General features: G+C 52.7%; 8 protein-coding genes across 8 annotated transcripts; 3 read left to right on the forward strand and 5 right to left on the reverse strand.

The window, feature by feature from the left end:
• Window positions 1-965: 965 nt before the first annotated feature.
• AYO21_00060 (hypothetical protein) lies at window positions 966-2777 on the reverse strand (the record flags this gene model as incomplete). Its single annotated transcript, XM_022650052.1, has 3 exons — window positions 966-2441; window positions 2575-2697; window positions 2757-2777. The coding sequence occupies 3 exons, from the start codon at window positions 2775-2777 to the stop codon at window positions 966-968; spliced, it is 1620 nt and encodes a 539-aa protein (XP_022517378.1).
• An 831-nt stretch (window positions 2778-3608) lies between these two features.
• Window positions 3609-4334, forward strand: AYO21_00061 (hypothetical protein; the record flags this gene model as incomplete). Its single annotated transcript, XM_022650053.1, has 1 exon — window positions 3609-4334. One exon carries the CDS (start codon window positions 3609-3611, stop codon window positions 4332-4334), a length of 726 nt encoding a protein of 241 aa, XP_022517379.1.
• Window positions 4335-4398: 64 nt separating this feature from the next.
• AYO21_00062 (hypothetical protein) lies at window positions 4399-5485 on the reverse strand (the record flags this gene model as incomplete). Its single annotated transcript, XM_022650054.1, has 2 exons — window positions 4399-4686; window positions 4742-5485. The coding sequence occupies 2 exons, from the start codon at window positions 5483-5485 to the stop codon at window positions 4399-4401; spliced, it is 1032 nt and encodes a 343-aa protein (XP_022517380.1).
• A 611-nt stretch (window positions 5486-6096) lies between these two features.
• Window positions 6097-7941, reverse strand: AYO21_00063 (hypothetical protein; the record flags this gene model as incomplete). Its single annotated transcript, XM_022650055.1, has 1 exon — window positions 6097-7941. One exon carries the CDS (start codon window positions 7939-7941, stop codon window positions 6097-6099), a length of 1845 nt encoding a protein of 614 aa, XP_022517381.1.
• Window positions 7942-9431: 1490 nt separating this feature from the next.
• AYO21_00064 (hypothetical protein) lies at window positions 9432-11439 on the reverse strand (the record flags this gene model as incomplete). The annotated part of the gene is made up of 5 exons (XM_022650056.1): window positions 9432-9844; window positions 9933-10642; window positions 10693-10732; window positions 10783-11037; window positions 11097-11439. 5 exons carry the CDS (start codon window positions 11437-11439, stop codon window positions 9432-9434), a joined length of 1761 nt encoding a protein of 586 aa, XP_022517382.1.
• A 198-nt stretch (window positions 11440-11637) lies between these two features.
• AYO21_00065 (hypothetical protein) lies at window positions 11638-13563 on the forward strand (the record flags this gene model as incomplete). Its single annotated transcript, XM_022650057.1, has 2 exons — window positions 11638-12901; window positions 12953-13563. The coding sequence occupies 2 exons, from the start codon at window positions 11638-11640 to the stop codon at window positions 13561-13563; spliced, it is 1875 nt and encodes a 624-aa protein (XP_022517383.1).
• An 891-nt stretch (window positions 13564-14454) lies between these two features.
• AYO21_00066 (hypothetical protein) lies at window positions 14455-16608 on the forward strand (the record flags this gene model as incomplete). Its single annotated transcript, XM_022650058.1, has 2 exons — window positions 14455-16092; window positions 16198-16608. The coding sequence occupies 2 exons, from the start codon at window positions 14455-14457 to the stop codon at window positions 16606-16608; spliced, it is 2049 nt and encodes a 682-aa protein (XP_022517384.1).
• A 105-nt stretch (window positions 16609-16713) lies between these two features.
• AYO21_00067 (hypothetical protein) lies at window positions 16714-18102 on the reverse strand (the record flags this gene model as incomplete). Its single annotated transcript, XM_022650059.1, has 2 exons — window positions 16714-17552; window positions 17610-18102. 2 exons carry the CDS (start codon window positions 18100-18102, stop codon window positions 16714-16716), a joined length of 1332 nt encoding a protein of 443 aa, XP_022517385.1.
• Window positions 18103-20347: the final 2245 nt, after the last annotated feature.

Genomic DNA, 20347 nt, shown 5'->3' on the forward strand with positions numbered 1-20347 from the left:
TTTGGGCAAGGTGAGAAGTGGGAGCGGTTCGGTCAGCTTACGGATGTTCCAAGCACGAACAACATAGCAGTTCCCGAGTAGGTTGTGGGCAGACAGTCCACCCACAGGGCTTGGGTGCTGCTCTTGGTTTCTTACTGCCCTTAGAGTGTCAAGCTCGGGCGACCCGGTGCCTCCCATAGGCCCAGCACAGGGCCTAGAATGTCCCCAGCCAATGCCCACTGATTAACCCTCCGGGTTGACTGCCAGTCCGTATGCAGCCCCGGACGCCATGATCGAATCCTCCCCCTGATAGTGGCCAACGAACCATTGGATTCTCTGGCTTTCGCTCTGCGCCCCGTTCCACTGACGATCTAAACCCAAAACGGTCTCTTGGGACCCGGTGCATGTGTTTCAGGCTGAAGCCTTTTCCCCATCCTATGTTGAACACGGCGAATGGTGTATGAGGTGCAGAACCCTCCTTACTTACTTCTCCTGAAGGCCGCAGATGATTGACAGCGACATGTCGGTGTGTTCGTTGATCTCACGATAACTGCTGAGTCTTAAAGTGAAGTCCACCCGATGGTTGACACATTCCGTGACATGGTGGTAACATGCCACAGACCACGGATCAGTATTCGTAACCCACCAGCATTAACCCTTCACATCTACGGCATCCAGCTCTAGGACATTTGTACAGTCCTACAAAAATCTTCGATCAAAACCTCGGTCTCAGTAGTGGGAATACTGTTCTCATTCTATGCTGTCATTTGCGATCAGCCGCTCAAAGGACAGCAAGTACGCCTTCTCTGCTATGCCACTTGGTACCGAGTACTGTCATTATTAAATCAGTCTCCCTCACATTTTCGGAATGGGACCTTGAAGATAACCCAGGAGGAGAGTACAATAGCAAGCACCCAGCCCATTAATACATCATGGAACCCCTTCAAATAGAAAGACATCCAAGAAAGAAGAGTGCTGCATTTCGCTCAGAAAAACACCACATACTCGCCCTTCTCATTCCGCTTTATTCTCAACGCCCGCCATAAGTCCTGCTCCTCTTCCATCTTCGAAGTGTTGCTTCGGACATCGTTATGCTTATGCCATCGCTTGAGCATCTTGTGAATGGAATATCCTTTGTCTGAGTCGAGTCCTGGTGCATTGGCGAGGAAACTGCGGCAAGCACGTTTCGTCTTTTCTTCTGCGCCGAACACGACCATTGCACCATTTGTGCTTTTGCGTCTGCCTGCACCGTTGCTATGCTGGTGCATGGGATCCGAGTCCGTGTCAGAGCCAGACTCGTCGTGTTTGTGGTACTCGATGGCTTTGAGTTTACGTGTCGTGCCTTCGCCTGGCGATCGCGAAGGCGATTCGTCACTATATCGGCGGCGCGAGCGGTGTTCATGTCGAATATTGGCGGATGCAGTACCATTGTGTCGATGGACCTTGTGCTTTTTTCTCTCTCGCTTCTCGCCGTCGCGGATTCGGGAGAGACTGTTCCCCTGGTCCGACGAGCTGGCTCTCCTCCGCGTTTTGGTGTTGGCCATTTGGCTCTCGACCTGGCTAGGAAGAAGTGCTCCGCCCACCATTGAAAGCGCTCGAACTGCTCGACCTTTGATCGAGATGCCAAGGCCGTTCGAATCCTCCTTGGTGTGTCGAGTACGTTTTAACGGAGATGTGGGGTCTTCTGGTTTCAAACTTCGGCGAGTCGTGCGCTCTTTCTGGACTACCACGCGTTTGTCGTTGGGATCAGGAGATCGTCGGAATGGGTACGACTCATCTTGGGACATCATTCGATTCAACCCACCCGTGAGTCCAGAGTGCACAATCACTGGTGTGTCCACCTTTACTGCATCGGCCATCAGGGTGTCCCCTTCCAGCTCGTGGATTTGATCATCCGTGGCGCGCTTCCGCTTCTTTTCACTGCCGCTGTTCGTCCGGCTATGCACGCGTGGTCTTTCCTTTTTGTCTAACTTGGATTTCGTCTCCTTCGCTGCCGGAGTCATGAATTCGAGTGACAGTGTGCTGTTGTTCATGTCTAACCCACCTCGGGGTTTGACTGGTGCTGCACCCCAAGTATAGCCGTTTTCTTCGTACTCCTTGCTATGTCGCTCCTCCTCCTCTGCGTTGTGATACCCATTTTGGCTGGATGGCCGACTGCCGGAGAAAATTGACGGAGCGGTCTGCTTCATCGACATTTCCTCCTTATCCTTTGTGAAGCTAATCTGAGGTGTGCCTATTTGACTGCCTTCGTCGACCATATAATCAAAGACACTGTCACGATTTGAGTCCGGCACGGCGGGAGGAGGAGTGGGAACGTGTGGAGGCGCATCTATATCGAAGTCGTCTTCAACGTATGCTGGACGGGGGACCAGAGCCTTTTCGTTCTCTGGCTCGACAATGGATACGGACTTTCGTTTCGCGGCCTTGGAAGGCTTCTCGCGATATAAAGCGCCCTGGTATTTCTGATCTTCGGTGATACATGACTATTTGGGGCAAACCCGGTCAGTGTCAAAAGATGCTCTGCGTAGTCGGGCGCGGTGTATGTAGAAAGGATTCCCCTGTTTGAAGAAGAGTGTGCCTGTGCGTTTCACATACTGTATGTGCTCTGTAGCTCGTGCCTTGAAAAGTCGTCATGCAATCGATACAGGTAAATACGGCGCCCCGGCATTGATTGCGGTGCGGATCGAGTTTCTTCTTGGTCAGGACGTCGCCACAGGCCTAGAGACGGGATGGTTAGAAACCGCAAAGGGTGACGATCCGCTGCGCATGGTGCTGACCTCGCATTGAAAAGAAACCATCTTGCGTGTTGTTGCGTGAGTGGTGAGGGATATTCCCCCCTCTCAAAAGTTCAGGGCTGCGAGTCAATCAACACAAAAAAAAAGAGACTATGAAGGAGCGGGTCGGGTTGGGCAGCAAGACAAGTTGATCGTCGCACAAGAGCCAGCTCTCGAGCGGGAACGGCGAAGGAGTGTAAAAAGGGCATCAAATAATGTCAGGAGGGAGAGTTCGGTCTCTTGTCAGAGGGGTACGATAGTCAGGTATGCGTGAGGGCGTCGCAAACAGGGCCAAAAAAGCGCAGGGTGTTCGCACCATGGATTCATTCCTCTCTTGTTGATAGCGGCCCCCTTCGCTTGGCACATTTTTTTTATATTTGGAGCCAACATTCGTCACCTGAAGCAGGTCTAGTGGCCCACGCACCTTACCGCTTCACTATTAGTTCGGCGCCAGTGCCCGTCCTCCCGACGCCTATCATACGCCCATCATGATTTAATCAGGGGGAACCCAAGCATCAGCAAGCCCATGTTTGAGACCTCCCTCGTTCCCCCCAACCGCGTCGCGCCTGACCATTCATGTCTCGCACAGGCGCGTTCAGTGGTCATCTGGTCTGACTAACTGCACACCAAGATCATGGAGCGCATGATGGTCCACGAACACCTGGGGCGGGCTCACCGGATAACCCATGGAAAAACCTGATTGTTGTGCACCATCCATCAGGTATTTTGCATATTGACAATAAACATCTAGTGGTGCCAAAGGCGTCTGTTGTAAACACCAGCTACGTCAACACGCAACATTCCGACTGTCAAGTTCGTGCACCCTCGCACCACTCTTCTCCTTCAAACCAGCCAATGTGCGGCCGTTCCGCAGCGCCCGGCGCAGAGCCCTCGCTAGGTGTGACACCTGAAACAACCCTCTCACAGTCGCATTCCTCTGATAACAGTGCAGCGAAGGGATCACAATCGTTGCAAGCCTTTGTACCCGCATCCCCCCTTTGCGCCGCTGCGTTCGACCTGGTGACGTCCGCTGCCCTGCCGCTGACGATCGTGCATCACTCGTTGCGGGTCTACTTGTTGGCGAATTGGTTGGCTCAGCGGGAGAAGAGTGAATGGGCAGACAGTGATCTCTTGTTCGTGGCATGCATATGTCATGATATTGGTACCGCCGAGGCGCACAATGGCCCACAAAGATTCGAGGTCGAGGGCGCCGATGCTGCCGCGGACTTCCTGCGCAAGCAGATGAAATCCGAAGCAGAGGTGCACGAGGTCTGGACGGCGATCGCTCTACATACTTCACCAGGCATAGCAGAACGCATCACACCATTGGCTAGGCTGGTGAGGTTGGGTGTCTTGATGGATTTTCGTCCCGCAACTCGGGCGGCCCTGGACGCAGTGGCCTTTGCGGAAACTCTGGAGATCAAACTTCCACGTTTGGAGATCGAGAAGATCTTGGGGGACGCCGTCGTTCACCAAGCTATTCAGAATCCAGCCAAGGCCCCTGCAGCTTCATGGCCGAACAATCTCTACAAGTCATACCTTGAGAATCCCGAATGGACGGGTGTCAATCGAGGCTTTTGAAGGGCATTATATATTCTAGGTTTTCTCTCGAAATAGAAAAGTAGAGTTGATCAGTCGTCATTGATCACAATCGTAGCCTCCTTCCAATCGCACCAAAGCAAAGGCTGGTGCAAAACAGAATGCTCGCCAACCAGGTATAGACACCAAACTGTTCAGACGCCATTGGCTGATGAATTGCTGGAACTGGCACGAAATCGGGGTCCACCACCAACATAACCAAAGTGCCGATGGTGCTTACAGCTGCTGAAAAGGCGAAGCCAGGTAGAGATCGGTCAATGATATACCACAGCACAGGATTCGCCAGAGCCAGAGTCAAAGCAACTTGCAGCGTGGATTGCCAGGGAATCCGGCGCTGACACAGTCAGTACATACTGTTTGATGGTGGGAGATAGTATAGGATGGCTCACCACTGCAAATGCAATACCAACAAACGCTCCCATGCTGCGAACGGTAGAGTACCATAATGGACCCAATCCACTATCGGTCGACGTGGAAGAATTGGCAGCTTCAGGCTCGAGCGCCGTGCTCTTTAGTGACTTTGATTCAGACGATACAAATCTCTCCCAGAAGGAATCGACTAGGGGAAGGGCATTCCCGAGCAAAATGCCAAAGATGCCCCAAGAGACCTGATAATACAGAGAGCTCCGGTCGATGTCAGGCACCGGGACTGGCGTGATCTGTTGAGTCTTGTGGAGGTGGGTGATTAGTGTCCCATAGCCAATCCCGCATCCAAATAATAGCAAGGTCTGCAAGAACAGAGGTACTAGATAGCCACGGAAGCCTTTTCTCTTTACTTTGAGCCGGGGTTTTGTGGCCTCTCCGTTCCAAGTCACTGGACCCCCCGTCGATTCATAGGTGTAGTCATCTATGCTCGGCCTTTTGCTGGGTGTCTGTGCTCCGGTACCCCAAGGTGTAGATGTTTCATCCCGGTTACCCTCTGAGGTGAGAGGAGAGTAAATCCCAAGCAGAGTCGAAGATGTCAAGTTGAGAATTGATCGTGTGCGACTCGGGGGGAGATCAGGCTTTTGCGTCAGAAGCAACTCGGGGTTTGTAGCTTCAGCCGGAGACGGAGGGTGTGAGGAGTCCGTCGAAGCAGGTGTGAGCTCGAATGCTCGTCGAGGAATAGGTCGGTAGACTTGAGGCATCTCCATGATGACCAGGAGGATTGATGCTTTGGAAGAAAGTGGCACAGACAAAGAACACTAAATGAGAGCGACAATAGGTAGTAGTTCAGCTCAAGTGATTGTGCTAATGTCAATGCAAAAATGGAGAGATGAAGTATTATAATTCAGTCATGATGGTAAGGAGAAAAATGTCAGCCTCAGCCAAGGGGAGATAGAATGAGGAGACCTGAGCAGTTGGGGAGCGGAGTCTTGAGGTCCGTTGTGGTGACAAGCCCACATGAGCATGAGCTGATGAGAGGGAAAGGGTTCTGTAAGTATTTTCTTCTTTCACATGTCCATATGCAAGTTGACATCGGAGGTGCGTGCACCCAAAGGTCACACAACTGCAACAAAAACAAGACTATGCCGAAGTGGGTTGTTGGGGTGTTAGGCACCCAGAGGCACCCAGAGGCGCTATTACGAATACCAATGATGGTCGAAATGATTCGTGGGGAGATGCGGACAAGTCTTGGATAATTCACCGTAGCAGATACGGCAGAGCGTCCGTAATTTCAACTCCGCCATTCCTTTTTCACCTTCTACAGCTGCGGTAGGCGCATATTCTTTTCAATGTTACACTTAAACTCGTGATGCTCAATCTATAACTTGGCCTTTGGAGCGGCCGCTGACCGCGTCATGGTAATCTCATCCCAGTCCAACGGCTTCTTGGTGGCTTGAAACGCTTTCAATCCAATGGCTGCTTCACCATCGGGGCGCATCATCTTGTCAAATAGTTGCTTGATCCCCTTGGCTTGCTCTGCGCTTCCGGAATGGAGCCAGCCCAGTCTGACCAATTCTTTGCACATGGTAGACGCTTCCGGACCAGCCACCTTTAAGCGAGCGAGGTATCGATCCAACTCTGTCTGAAGCTGTGTGGGGTCGTCGACAATCTTCGCGATCACGGCTAGGGACCGCAGCTCATCCATCGGGATTGGACGCGCAGAGAGCATGGCCTCTCTGGTGAAAGCGAGCCCCCATTCTCTGACCACATATTTCGAGATGGTCGCTGGACACAATCCTAGTTTGGCTTCGCTCAGAGTGAATGTGGCAGATTTGACTGCGATCCTAACGTCGCACGCAAAGGCGAGTCCAACTCCACCACCAAATGCCGACCCGTTGATACCGGCTATCGTCACTTGAGGGGCGTTGTCAATTGCTTCAAAGAGCTGTGTGAGACGCTCGTATTGTGCATCGCTGACTTCGCTTGATTGCGCAACCGGCGAAGTCCCTTTTCCAAGGTCCATCCCTGCACAAAAGTATTTTCCTTCGGCAGTCAAGACTATTCGAGAGGTTGTGCGATCTTCCCGTGCCCGACGGAAAACGTCCGTCAGATCGTTAATCATGGGAGTGGTCAGAGCATTGCCCTTCTTTGGCTGATTGAGAACCACTTTGAGGTTGACTCCTGATCGGTACAGCCTGATGCTCTCCGTCTCATTGACCAACGTCCAGGTGTATGCTGGGGAGGTTTGGCTCTTTTGTTGCGTCGTACCTCTGGACTGAAGGAGGGCTCGTTTAGCCAGCAAAGCGACTCCGGCGCGGCTCTCGTTTGGTTTCTTCAATTGCTCAGAGATCCAGCTCCCGACTTCCATTAGCTTCGAAAGGTCCACCCCAGTCTCAACTCCGGCCTGCTGGAACAAATACACCAGGTCTTCCGTCGCAGCATTGCCCTTTGCCCCAGGCGCAAAGGGGCAGCCGCCCAATCCGCCGACACTGCTATCGAAGACACGGAGACCACACTGATAAGCCTGCCAGACGTTGCTGACGGCCTGGCCATAGGTGTCGTGAAAATGCCCCGCAAGCTGTGACAGTGGAATGCCGTTGTTCTGGAGATACAGGAGCAGGCTTTCGACGTCGGCCGCTGTGCCAACGCCCAGTGTATCGCCCAGGCTGACTTCGTAGCATCCCATATCCAACAAGGCCCGCACGACTTTCAGGACAGCGGCCTGCGGAGTAGGGCCGTCAAAGGGGTCCGCAAAGATGCACGAAATATATCCTCTGACCGCCAGACCTGCAGCGGTAGCTTTCTCTGCCACTTGCCTCGCCCTTGACAAACCCTCTTCGACAGTCGCGTTGATGTTGGCTTTGCTGAATCCCTCGGTGGCACTCACAAAGACCGCCACCTCCCGCACCGAGTTTTCCATGGCAATCTGCAGACCCTTCAGGTTGGGGATCAACACCGGCAGTCGAAGGTTGCCGTCGAGTAGCAATGTCTTGATGGTTTGGTCCGCGAGCACTTGTCGACAGTCGGCCAATTGCGGGATGGCGCGCGGTGAGACCACGGACGTGATCTCTATTGTATCCAGACCCGTAGCGCGTAGACGAGCGATGAGCTCCAGCTTCGTGGCGGTCGGGATCGCCGTCTTGACATTCTGCAGACCGTCGCGGGGTCCGACCTCGACGATGCGGACGCCATTCGTCCTCGTATTCGACACACCTCGAGCCATGATGCCTGCACACGTATTTCCACCGTGAGAAATGTTATGCGCAGACACAAGCCTCCATCTCGAGAAGGCTATAATATATTCGAAGTAGCTTGGTTTTTGCAACAAGCAACGTACTCTAGGTACAATGTATGTATGTTAGTATGTGTGTACGAGGTAGGTACTAGGGTGATCCAGCCGCCCGCGTCACTTTCCGTCCGGGTTTTGTTGTTTGTTACCTAGGTATCACTAGAATAGCTTAATGACAGGAGGCCGGAAGTGCGAAAAAAGTATGGTAAGGAAGGGAGGGAGTGAGAGTGATTTACAAATCAATCAATAATCCATTCTCGTGAGTGAGTTGAGAGACCAGAGGGAGAAATCAAATCTATGCGGTTCGTTTGCGTGTACTTGCCCCCCCCCCCCAGCAATTAAGCCTCGGAAGTCCGAGTTCGAGTTCAAATTCTCGTTCTGATCCTCACATTTCTCTTCCCCCGCGCGCCTGCGTGCGCTCTCCATTATTTCCGCCGCCCGGGCCCCCAAGGACCAAAACACCCTACGTCCGGCAAACTCGAAAGCCGCTTTTCTCCCCTCTGCGCAGACTTGGAGTGCTGGCTCCCCGGCCGCGAAGGAAAAGTGGAGACCCGGTTGTGAGAGGGAGAGATGGGGAGGTGGGCCCGGTCTCGATCCCGTGCCCTCTGTCTGGTACGGGGTCGAGCCGTCGAGCCGTGCTAGGCCGTGCAGGTCCCAGGTCCTAGGTCCCAGGTCCCAGGTCGGGGGGGAACTGTGAGAGGGAAGGGAAATGTACCGAGGTCCATTATTACCTACAGCAACCTTTGTGCCAGTGTGCCAGTGTGGCCCTGCTGCCGGCACCAGGGGACTACTGCGTGACGAGAATTGTTGCAAGTCATCATTGTAGTACTAGCTAGGTACTGTACCGTCCGGGTCTGGGCCTGTACTTGTATAGGAATCTGTAAAAGGAGGAGGGATGTATAGAGGTAGGTAAATACCCCCGAGTATACTTGAAGGTACTTGTACTGGTAGACTTGTATCTGTAGGTGTCGCATCCGTCGGTCCTCACGGTCCTCTTCCGATATACCTTCCATGGGTACCTACCTACACCTGCACCACCGTATCTCGGTCGCCTCTTTCGTGGTATTCCAGTCGTTCAGCCACCTTGTACAAGTCTTGCAAATGGTGCATAATATCTGCACAGTTGGTGTTGATTTTGATGGTTGAGGTTGAGGTTGAGAGCCGTATATGTATGCTTGTATTGATATGGCAGGCTCTGCAGGTGTGTAGAACATAAGTCAGGGACGGGAGATTGGAGATTGGACATGGATTGATGAGTGTCCGAGAGGCTAGCCCGCAACCCATGGCCAGAGGGATAGTAGATGGCAGCCGTTGTTCTTATATCCGCAGAGGATGTATACGAGACGAACTATATATTATGGTCTACCGGCCTACCAGTCTATAGACTCTATGCAGTGTCCAGTTTTGATGCTTTGCAGCAACACTCACAGCTTCGCTCTCACCGAGTCCAGCTTCTCATCCCCCCCTTTGCCCATCTGCACAAGCCTCTCCCCGACGTCCCGGAGAATGTGCTTCATGATCTTCCCGCTGCCGGTCTTGGGAAACTCATCACCCACACCTTCATCGCCAATCCAGAACACGTACTTGGGCGCTTTATGGCTCCCCAACGACTTGCGCACCCAGTTGTTGACTTCCTTCCAACCCGGCCTCATCAGCCGCGTTCTGTTTCCTTCCTTGAGGTCGAGATCGAGACAGCCGGGTCGTGGATGTGCCCGCAGGAACGCGCCGACAACTTCGCCGTACCTGGCGTCCTTGATGGCGACGCAGCTGGCCTCGGCTATCGAGGGATGCTCGGCCAGGCAACTTTCAATCTCGCTCGGGAAGATGTTTTCGCCACCTATTTGTACGCTCATAGGTCAGTCGTGAGTACGCGAGATCTCAATGCGTAGAAAGGTACAAATGGGAGCTCGGTCGTGGTGACTTACCGCGAATAATGATATCCTTGATCCGCCCAGTTACAGAACAGTACCCGTGTTCGTCGATGACACATTCATCACCAGTGTACATCCACAGGACACCATTTTCATCCCTTTTCATCACTTCATCTGTCTTTGCTGGATTGTTGAAGTACCCCCTCTGCAAAGCATAGCCACTTACACAGAGCTCTCCTCGCACTCCACGTGGGACTATGTTTCCAGCGCGGTCGACAATCTTGCCCATTGTATGTGGTAGCACGCTCCCAACAGTCTTGGTTCGTCTTTCTTCCGTGTCATCAAGCGAGGTCATGAACGTCACGGGACTCGTCTCAGTCATTCCATACGCGATGAGCACCCCTTTGATACCAAACTCTGGGTCTAATTGCTTCACCAGCGCCGGTGAAACCGATGACCCTGCAACAAGTCCTGTCTTGACGGACGAGATCTTGTATCTCTTTGCTTTGTTGGCTTCAATCTCCGCAATGAACATGGTTGGTACCCCGAGCAGCGCAGTGCATTTCTCTTCGTTCAGTGCGTCAAGGACGGAGTCGGGATCAAACTGGTCGCAGGGGAACACAATGCTGCTCCCATGAGTGAACGCCCCCAGGAAGCCCATCACAAGACCAAAACAGTGAAACAGAGGAGGCGGACAACAAACGATGTCGGATGGGGTCAACTGCATCTTCATTCCGACGAAGCGGCCATTGTTGATCAGGTTCCTGAGTATGTTAGCACGGTCCATTGCTCAACTGGCAACGGGTCTGATTACCTGTGAGTCAGCATGGCTGCTTTTGGCGCGCCAGTGGTTCCTACCTTGGTCAGTCTGGACTTTCGAAGCCTGCATAGGACCGTGACATACCAGAAGTGAATTGGAGGTTCAAGACATCATGACACCGGACACGGCTCTCAGCTCGCGTCAGTGTCACCTGGTCGACGATCCGCCCTTCAGAGACAAAAGACGAATAGGGACACAACCCTAAACTCTTGTGTGTCGCGTTGTTGTCCGCCGCCAGAGAAACACAGGGTACGCTTCCCAGTTCCTTGACCACAGCTTCAATGTGCGCAGACAGATCTTTCAGTCGGATCTTTGCAGCGATGAAAAGAAGTTTGCATGCTGCAATTCGAGTTAGACCAGCGTTAGAGAGAGCGAAGAAGGGAACTTGCATGTTACACTCAGAGCAGAGACCAGCTCCTTCGGAGTATAAGTGTTGTTCAGGACAATGAAAGGGCAGCCTATCCGCGCAGCAGCAAGGAATGTCTCGATGTACTGATAGCAATTTCCGGCCATGATCGCAATGTTGTCTCCATGCCTCAACCCTCTAGCCAACATCGACTTTGCAATTGCTTCGCTTCGCCTTACAAGATCGTTGTACGAGAGCCTGTGGCGTTGCCAGGAGAAGACGGCTGCTGTGTGTTCGCCATATCGAGCAGCCTGTCGATACATGAGTTCCCCCAAAGTCTCTTCCAACAAGGGTGGCCTTTGAGGGCCTGTAACAAAAGAAGGTGCAGACGCCATCGTTGTTGATGGTGCTGTTGAGTGACTTGCAGGATCAATACTTGCCATTATGCTTCTAGGTGTAGGGGCATTCTGGGAGTCTAGGTAATCACCCTGGTGGATATTGCTGGAGACCTGATATATTAGTGTCATCTGGCCGGACACTGGCAGCGAACATCGGGACCGTGATACTTGGGCATAGTCACCATCCGGACAAACATGTCTCGATCTCTCTTGCGACTGTGGCAGATGTGGAACCCGTTCCGCTCTGGCGGGCCGCCTCGCAAGGGTTGCATTTGGGCTCCGCAACACCGTCGAACCGGGGCAGCCTCGGCCCAACCATGCACGGTACATGTCCAGGGATTGGCCGGTGGTTATGGCGGACTCTCATATCACATCAAACCCCGAAGCTGGTTCCATGAGTCTCGTCTCCAGGTCCGCTCCCCTCTACCTAAGATCCATTCCAAAGCCATGTCGCACGCTGAGTCTTTCCCCGTGGTTGAGTCGCTTCTCGATGTGACCAGAGAACCGTATAGGTCGAATCGAGAGGCATGGAAACCGGTGATAGACGAGTTCTCCAGGAATCTATTGAGGACAACATCCGAAGGCACCTCCCAATCTATCGACAAGCATGAGGAAAGGGGACAACTATTGGCAAGAGACAGGATATCGCTGCTTCTAGACCCCGATTCGTCTTTTCTCGAACTGGGCTCTTTTACGGGCTTCGACTTGAAGGATTCCAGCCCTTGTGCCAGCCTCCTGGCTGGTATTGGAAGTATCAGCGGCCGCATCTGCCTCGTTCTCGCGCACATTGCAACACAAAGTGGTGGCGCATGGAACGAGCTGACAGTGATCAAACAAAACAGAGTGACGGAAATCGCCAACGAGAATGACTTGCCGATCGTCGCCCTCGTGCAGTCGGCAGGAGTCTTTCTTCCGCAGCAGTTTCGAGTGTTCCACAAGGGGGGACAGATTTTCCGTGATCTCGCCGTGCGAACCCAGAATGGACAGGCCTCTTGTGCAATTGTCTTTGGCTCCTCCACGGCAGGTGGCGCCTATCATCCTGGGCTGTCAGATTATACTATTTTCGTTGAGAATCAAGCACAAGTCTTTCTCGCAGGTCCTCCTCTCGTCAAAATGGCTACCGGCGAAAGTATCGTTGCGGAAGAGCTGGGAGGGGCTCGAGTTCACGGGACTGTCACCGGCCTTGCGGATCAAATTGCCTTTGACGAGTTTGACGCGGTTCGCAAGGCTCGAGAATGGGTCAGTACGTTATCGGCTCCGAGTCGACCAGCGCAGCCTATGCGTCCACCGCTTGCGCCGCGTTATCCCATCGATGACATATTTTCCATTGTCAATCCCGACGTGCGAAAGCCTTTCGACATGAAAGAGGTGGTTCTTCGGTTGATTGACGAGTCACGTCTGGCGGTATTCAAGCCTGAGTATGGTCGGAATCTGTTGACAGGGTGGGCATATATCATGGGTAAGTTCTGGCGGTGATCCTCGATGTCAAACAAGGACTGAAATGAAATAGGAATGCGTGTTGGAATAATTGCAAACCAGACACCCATCATCAATCCCGACGAAGCATCCAAAGGCACGCAGTTCATCCGCCTGTGCAATCAACAAAACATCCCGATTGCCTTCCTTCACAACGTGACGGGTTTTATGGTGGGCTCCAAGGCTGAGCATGCAGGCATCATCAAGAAGGGGGCGCAATTTGTATCCGCGGTCAGTTGTTCAAAAGTGCCACACATCTCCATTATCTTAGGGGCATCATATGGCGCAGGCAACTATGCCATGTGTGGAAGGTCATATAAACCACGCTTTCTCTTCACCTGGCCAACTGGACGGTGCAGTGTAATGGGACCAGAGCAGCTGTCTGGGGTGATGGCTCAGATTGAAGCTAATAGCGCCCGGAGCAAAGGAGTGGTCCTCAAGCCCGAGGAAGTGGAAGCTAGAGTGCAGCGACTGCAGCAGGAAGTCCAGAGGGACAGCAGTGCGTATCGGACAAGCGCCTACTTGCTGGATGATGGAGTAATCGATCCTCGGGATACTCGCGATGTGCTTGCAATGTGTTTAGAAGTCGTGCAGACACCGCCAGTGCAAGGGAGTGCAGGCCATCGGGCTTTGGCAAGAATATGATAAGACATGGTGATGAGAATGAGGAAAAGGTGGAAAAGTGAGCGAAGTGAAGTTCGACGAGCTGTACTTGTACATGAAATATCACTAGAGTCTGGCAGATAGATTTCCTCACCTGTCGCTACAGTCTCCCGTGGTTAACGTAGGATCTTTTGCTTGTCAGACAGATAACAGTGTCAAACACACGCCTTGACACCGCAACATTAGGTGCGAAACATGTCGAGTTGGGGGTGGCATTGGCGTCATTACAAGGCTTGGCTTGCGCTCCATCACACGACAAAATCTACCACAGTCACATGCATACCGAGTAATGCTTCTCAGAAACACAAAAACCAACGAAACTCGCAAGAAAAAAAAAAGAATGATAAGTCCCCTCGGCCGGAGTCGAGCCAGCGACCTTTCGGTTATATGAAAATCCATTACAGCCGAACGTGATATCCAACTACACCACAAGGGGTTAGAACTTTGATAAGTTGTAAGTTGTTCTGAAATCATATCAGACAATTCATTTTGTGAAGCATTTTCGGACTTTTATTATATGAACATGAATTTCTTGCCCTGTGTGCACTAGTCTGTATAGAGGTTTTTGCGCCAAGCCTTGTGCCACTTGTCGGTAGCCGTCAAATGCCGTGGCGTGCGCATCCCCGCTACTATGCCCGAAGTGGTAGCAACATCTCCAGCCAAGGCGGATTTCTAGCAATGACATGACTTCACAAAGGCAAGTCTTTGAGCTCTCCATTACGATCAGCCTTCATGGATGACAGACGCGAGGCCAAACGAGCACGCCAGGCGTGTCTCAATTGTAGGAGGTAAGTCGGTCCATGAATACAAAGCCACGATCTCCAGACAATGGGTGCGATGTGGTATCTGCGTATCCACCACTACGAGCTCACAATGGTTGACAGGAAGAAGACGCGCTGCTCAGGGGAAAAGCCAGTGTGCGCCTTCTGTGCCCGGCTCAATCAGCGCTGTACGTGGGATGGCGACGAAGATGTTTCGCCCGAACGACTCACGGACACGGGCCGAGCTCTATCCTCTTCAGGTACAGCCGCACAGAACGCAAGTCTTGCTGCAAGAGTCGCTTTGCTGGAGTCTCGGCTGAGCTTTCTGGACGCGGACAATGCATTCAACCTATTCGCTTCGGTGTCCCCACCAACGGCAGTCAATCAACCCGTGGATCAACCCCCTGCAGTCGACGACATTGCGCGGACGAATAGCGACTTCACCTTTCTTCCCGATCCGGTAATCTTTCGATCTCTGGTTCAAGTCTACTTTGATCGCTGTCACAACCAACCCTATGCCTTTTTCCACGAAGAGATGTTTCGCCATGATTATGAATCCGGATCATTGCCCGAGTATTTACTCTATGCCTTTGCTGCTGCTGCCTGCCGCTTCTCCGACCATGAGTTCTATCGGCATCGTCGTAGTGAAGCTATCGATGCATATGCACAATCATCATTCGGGCAAATTTTCGAACACTCATTTTCCGATGCCGAGAGTTTGGAGCCTTTGATGGTGGTGGCTCTGGCGATATTGGCGGTTGTGGACTTCGCAGGTGAGTTTGGTGAGACGGTTGATGCGAGGCATGCAAGGATTGACACAAGATCGTGCAAAGCCGGACGCCCAAAGATAGGCTGGGTGAAGCTGGCTCTGTCGTGTCGGTTCGCACATGCCCTGCGACTCAATGAAGAGCCCGATCCACAGCTCCCTATACACGAACAGGAAGAACGGCGACGAATATTCTGGTCGGTCTATCTTCTCGATATCCTGATGTCGGTTGGGCCCAACCGGCCCCCTTCGCTTCTCGATGAAGACTGCACTGTTCGTCTACCCTGTCACGAGAGCTTTTTCAGGGATGGGCTCGACGGGGGCCCGGTGCCAACTTTGACCTCGGTGGTCGAAAATCCGTCAGGCGCCAACCACCAAAACCTGGATCCGTTCGCTATGACTATAATCATGGCATCGGCACTAGGCCGCTTCATACGCTTTAGCCTGAAGCGCACTTTGAATACGACTCATGTTCTCTGGGATCCGCGCTCCAAGTATTATGAGGTACAAAGCATTTTATTGTACTACGAAAGCCACTCGCCATGTGCTTTCAGTACCATTTCCGAGGTGCTCAATCGACACCCTTCATTCAGCGAGTCTACCTCACCATCACATGTCAGCCACATTATCTACTCCCACGCCCTCTACCACCTCAACAATTGTCTTCTCAACCATCCATTCATCTTATACCGCTTCTTCCAGGCATATACGGCACCCGTACCTCTAAGTTTCGTGCAAGAGGCACTACAAAGATGCCGAAGACACGCCACAAATCTCCTCGAGCTACTGATCGATCTGGAAACGTACGGCCCGCTCAGCCATCCCAGCTTCTATGGTTATTGTGCAATGGCGGCTGGGGTGATCCACAGCATATACGAGAAGAGTGAAGACGCAGAAGTCGCACAGGCCTCGCGGAAACAGCTTCAATCAGCTCTGAGCTTCCTACAACGTGAACCAGTACGGTGGGGACATGTGGGCCACATGGTAAGTGATGGCCACCTACAGGCGTTGGTTGTCTTACATGTTATCCCGCTATGCGAGGACAGTGTCAAATGGTAAACAAGTTGAAGAATGTGTACTGATTCAAAGTTCAAGGGTACCCTTCTCCGCTCATTCAAGTTGGATCCCGAAGTTGCCAGGGTTCTCATAAACCCTACGAGCCTGGCACAGAAAATGACCGTGCCACTTGGAAATATGCTGTGGCAGCTCCTCGACTACGCCTGGTTGCCCCACAACATCCGCCCTGGCGAGACAAGGTCTACACTGGCAGATCTTTTGCCAGGAACCGGACACCTGCGGACAAATATCACTGAGTCCTTGGCTTCAGGCAGCACGAATCTTCCAGGAGACCAGTATAACACAAGCGGTGTTCTACCTGCCACGTACGCTCGTATGCTGGGAGAAGACATGGGCGGGATTTTGGCAGAAGCCATGGGAGACAACAGCTTGCAAGGATTTGCGCGGCCAACCTTTTCCAATGGACCGCCGGCTGCTTTTTGATGTCCGTGGATGCGCAGAGAACGGCTCTATTGACGATTTTAATTTAACACTTCTTTTCATCCGCCGACAAGGCCCGCCACTATCCAGAGTTACTTTACATCTTGGTCACAATTTGCTCGACGAGCGAGTCAACCTTTGCAACTCCTTTGTCTCCAGCTTGACTGCAAGGTCGCTCAAAATCTCATCGCTGCCTCCGCCCACCACCATGACCCGGACATCTCGACTGATCTGCTCGATTCTGGCACCCTTTCCAGTCCTTGAATAGCCTGCTCCGCCCAGGATTTGCTGTGCGTCCCGGTTGACACGTTCTAACACCCGCCCGGCGCTGGTCTTGAGAATGGCAATCATTCCTCCGAGATTGAGGTCTTCCCGAGACGTAGCTCCCTGGCGATTTTGGGTCGCCCTCTTTCTCTCATGCTCCGTCAGGTACACAATTGACTCCATGTATGCATGTGTTGGCTCGACATCACGGCCAAAGTCCGCAAACTTGGCCGCGATCACTTGGTTCGCAATCAAGGGCTTGCCGAAAGTATGTCTCCTGAGTGCATGAGCATAGGCGTCTTCGATGGAGACGCGTGCCATGCGAAGGGACGTACATGCGAGCCAGAGCCTTTCGTGGTTGAAGTTGGACATGATGATATCAAAGCCACGGTTTTCTGCGCCTATGAGGTTTGCCACCGGGACTTCGACCTCGTCAAATTCGATATAGGTGGAGCCACTGGCGTTGACTCCCGAGTTTTCGATCTTGCTGCATGTCACACCGGGGGATTTGAGCGGGATGATGAGCGCCGATACTCCCCCGCGGCCTGGTCCCCCTGTGCGTACCGCGGCGGTGCAGTAGTCGGCAAAGATGGCATTGGTGATCCATTTTTTGGCGCCGTTTACGATGTACACATCTCCACGACGCTCAGCCGTCGTTGTGAGGCCCGCGACGTCCGACCCGGCTGTGGTGAGTTAGAAAGAATGACGACTAAATCGGAGAGGAGGGAGAGAAAACTGACCATCCGGCTCGGTGACACCAAGACAAAATCGCGATCGACCCAATATCACGTCGGGGAGGAATCTCATCTTCTGCTCCTCGCTCCCGAAATTTATGAGCGGTGGCGCGCCGATGGAGTTGCCGCAACTCAACGCCCAGATGACTCCCAGGTAGCCACACCTGGCAATCTCGTCAATCACGATCAGGTCGTGGAACCCGTCCCACTCTTCCGGGTCGATGTCTCCGGGCAGTCTCTGGCCGACGGCCTTGATCTGGGCGACTGCCAGAGGGTAGATCGAGACGGCCATGTACCCCAAGCGGGCGTGGTTGAGGATGACCTCGCTGGGCACGGAGCCCTGTCGCTCCCAGTCCTCGCAGAACGGGGTGATGTGCGTGTCGACGTATTCGCGCACCTCGGCCTGGAGCCGTCGATGGCTCGCGGTGTAGTAGGGGCTGACGTCGCGCGAGAGCCACGGAGGGTCTGCGTACGGTGCTGAAGAGACCGAGGGAGCCATTGTGACCGCTGATAAAAGATATTCAATCACAAAAAGTAACAAAATTGTTCCCACTCGGAAGTTTTCCACAATTTCCAACAAAACGGATCAGAGAGGTCAAGAGTCAAGAGTTGGGGGAAGGGTTCTTTTCTCCCTAATCTCGTGACCTCTTCTGTCACGCTGTAGCTGTGGCTGTCCCCTTGTCCTTGTGTAAAACAAACCACTGACTTTCTTCTCTTACAAGCTTTTGTTCCTCTCCTCCCTTTTCTGGCGTTGCGTCCCGTAGTGTGGTGTGGTGTGGTGTGGTGTGGTGCGGCGCGACGTGACGTGAATGTGACAGGGAAGTATGTAGCTCTACAAGTACAACTGTACAAGTAACTTGGGGTATTAGAATAAACCCCAGATTTGTTACAAGTATATATTATATTTCAAAGTTTCACTTTTGAAAAATAACCGATTCAACGCCGAGAAAGAAATCCAACCCATTTATTACTCTTTTGCATGGACAGACGAGGCAAGCCACCCAAAAGAGTGCCCAGTCCCTAGGCAGTTCCTAGGTAGTTTCCTAGGTAGTTGCGATTCTGCACGGGCGGGCCACCCCCAGCCGGGAACAATTTAACATACCACGGCTCTGTTGTTGGGGGAGGGGGCAAAAGGGGAGGTCCGCGCGGGCACCTCGGCCCTTGCGATCGGCTAGACTTGCCTTTGCAGCTAGAACGTCAACTTAATACTGTACATATCATTCCGCAGCGGAAAAACTTGTACGGAGGTAATAATACCGAGTTACTCGTAGTCCTGTTCTAATAGCATCTTGATGTATGTACTCCCTCGATTCGTTTGAGGCTTCAAATACCGTCAGCCGCTTTTCCAAACTACTTTCGTTCTCGTGATTATGCGGCACTGTTCAACCCCAGTAAAGGTGCTGCTTCAGCCTCTAGATCATGTCTTCTGCCTCGGTAGCGTGTGACGAGATACGCACCGAGTAGCACCAACTGATCCCCCCCCCGTCGGTCCCCCCAGCCTCAGCAGCCATCTCAGCGCAATAGCTATAATAACCACAGCCTGAAGGGCGAGAAAGACAACGCTCAGTGCGCCTGGCGCGCCCGACATGCGCCTCATTTCGAGGTACTGCGGATAGAACTGCCACAGGACGAAAACTAGGGCGACCCATGTATGGACGATCAGGGTAAAGCCGATGAAGATTGCGGTACCTATCTCTCGCGGGGACGGTTCGGGAAGAGCGATGAGCATAGCTGGGAATAGGAACAAGGCGGCATGGGTGAAAGCGATGGCAGCGATGGCAGTGCTAGCCTTGTTGTTAGAGATGCTAGCCGGTGTACTGCTGGAGGGGTAGGAGACGAATAAGGTCGTCCTGCATCCTCGTGACTATGTGATTCAAGGAAATAGTCGGAGGAGACTGAACGTACAGCGTTATTGAGCATGCCCATGGAGGAGCTACTTGCAGCAACCCTAGATACCACCCAAGGCTCCGAGACCTGTCAACTTTCCATCACCCACGAGCGACAGAACGGGTTCCTCGGTCGTAGGATATGCATAAGGTGCAAACAAGAGTGCGTGCGCAAACTGAATGCTACTGTAGATGGCATCGAAGAGCACAAAGTATGGAGATATACCCTGGGTAGGACCATGGCGTACGATGCGGGCCATTTGGGGGAGATATGCGGCCACAATGGCAACGAGAAGCACACTAGAGAATGGGTTAGTTTGATCAAAGCGTGACTCGGTGGCAAGGACCTCCAGATCACTAGTAAACGTCGAGGGGACTGTTTGCGTAAGTTTCCGTTCCAAAAGCCCCTGATTGCTATTCCAGTGTGATTTATTGTACACTTGAGTATAGTGCCGGAAATGGTGTGCGTGCGTCGTAGATCCTATAAGAATCAACACTTGAAGCCGAGGACGAACGATACACGGAGGATGGAGGTGTGAACTCTTGTCGAAAGCTGCCGCCTAGATGAACCAAGAATTTGGGCGTCACCAAAAGGCCACACATTACAGATATCGGCATCAGTTGTGTGTATATACGAACATGGTTCATTTCAAAAGCAGGATATCGCCTTCCCTGGGCAGACTCGAAGTTTGGACGTCAAGCACAGCGCTTAGCTGTCCCGTGAGCCTATGGGTGGCTAAAATTGGTGCTACATGGTTAACAGGTCAACCCTCGCACTGTAATCCACATGAGGCCTGATGAGGTCGTTAAAGGTCAAGCTTTACCGGTTGTCCGAGTAAAGGTTCCCAGGTCTGGGGG

This window comes from Fonsecaea monophora, assembly GCF_001642475.1.
Source record: "Fonsecaea monophora strain CBS 269.37 chromosome Unknown Scaff1, whole genome shotgun sequence".
Taxonomy (NCBI): domain Eukaryota; kingdom Fungi; phylum Ascomycota; class Eurotiomycetes; order Chaetothyriales; family Herpotrichiellaceae; genus Fonsecaea; species Fonsecaea monophora.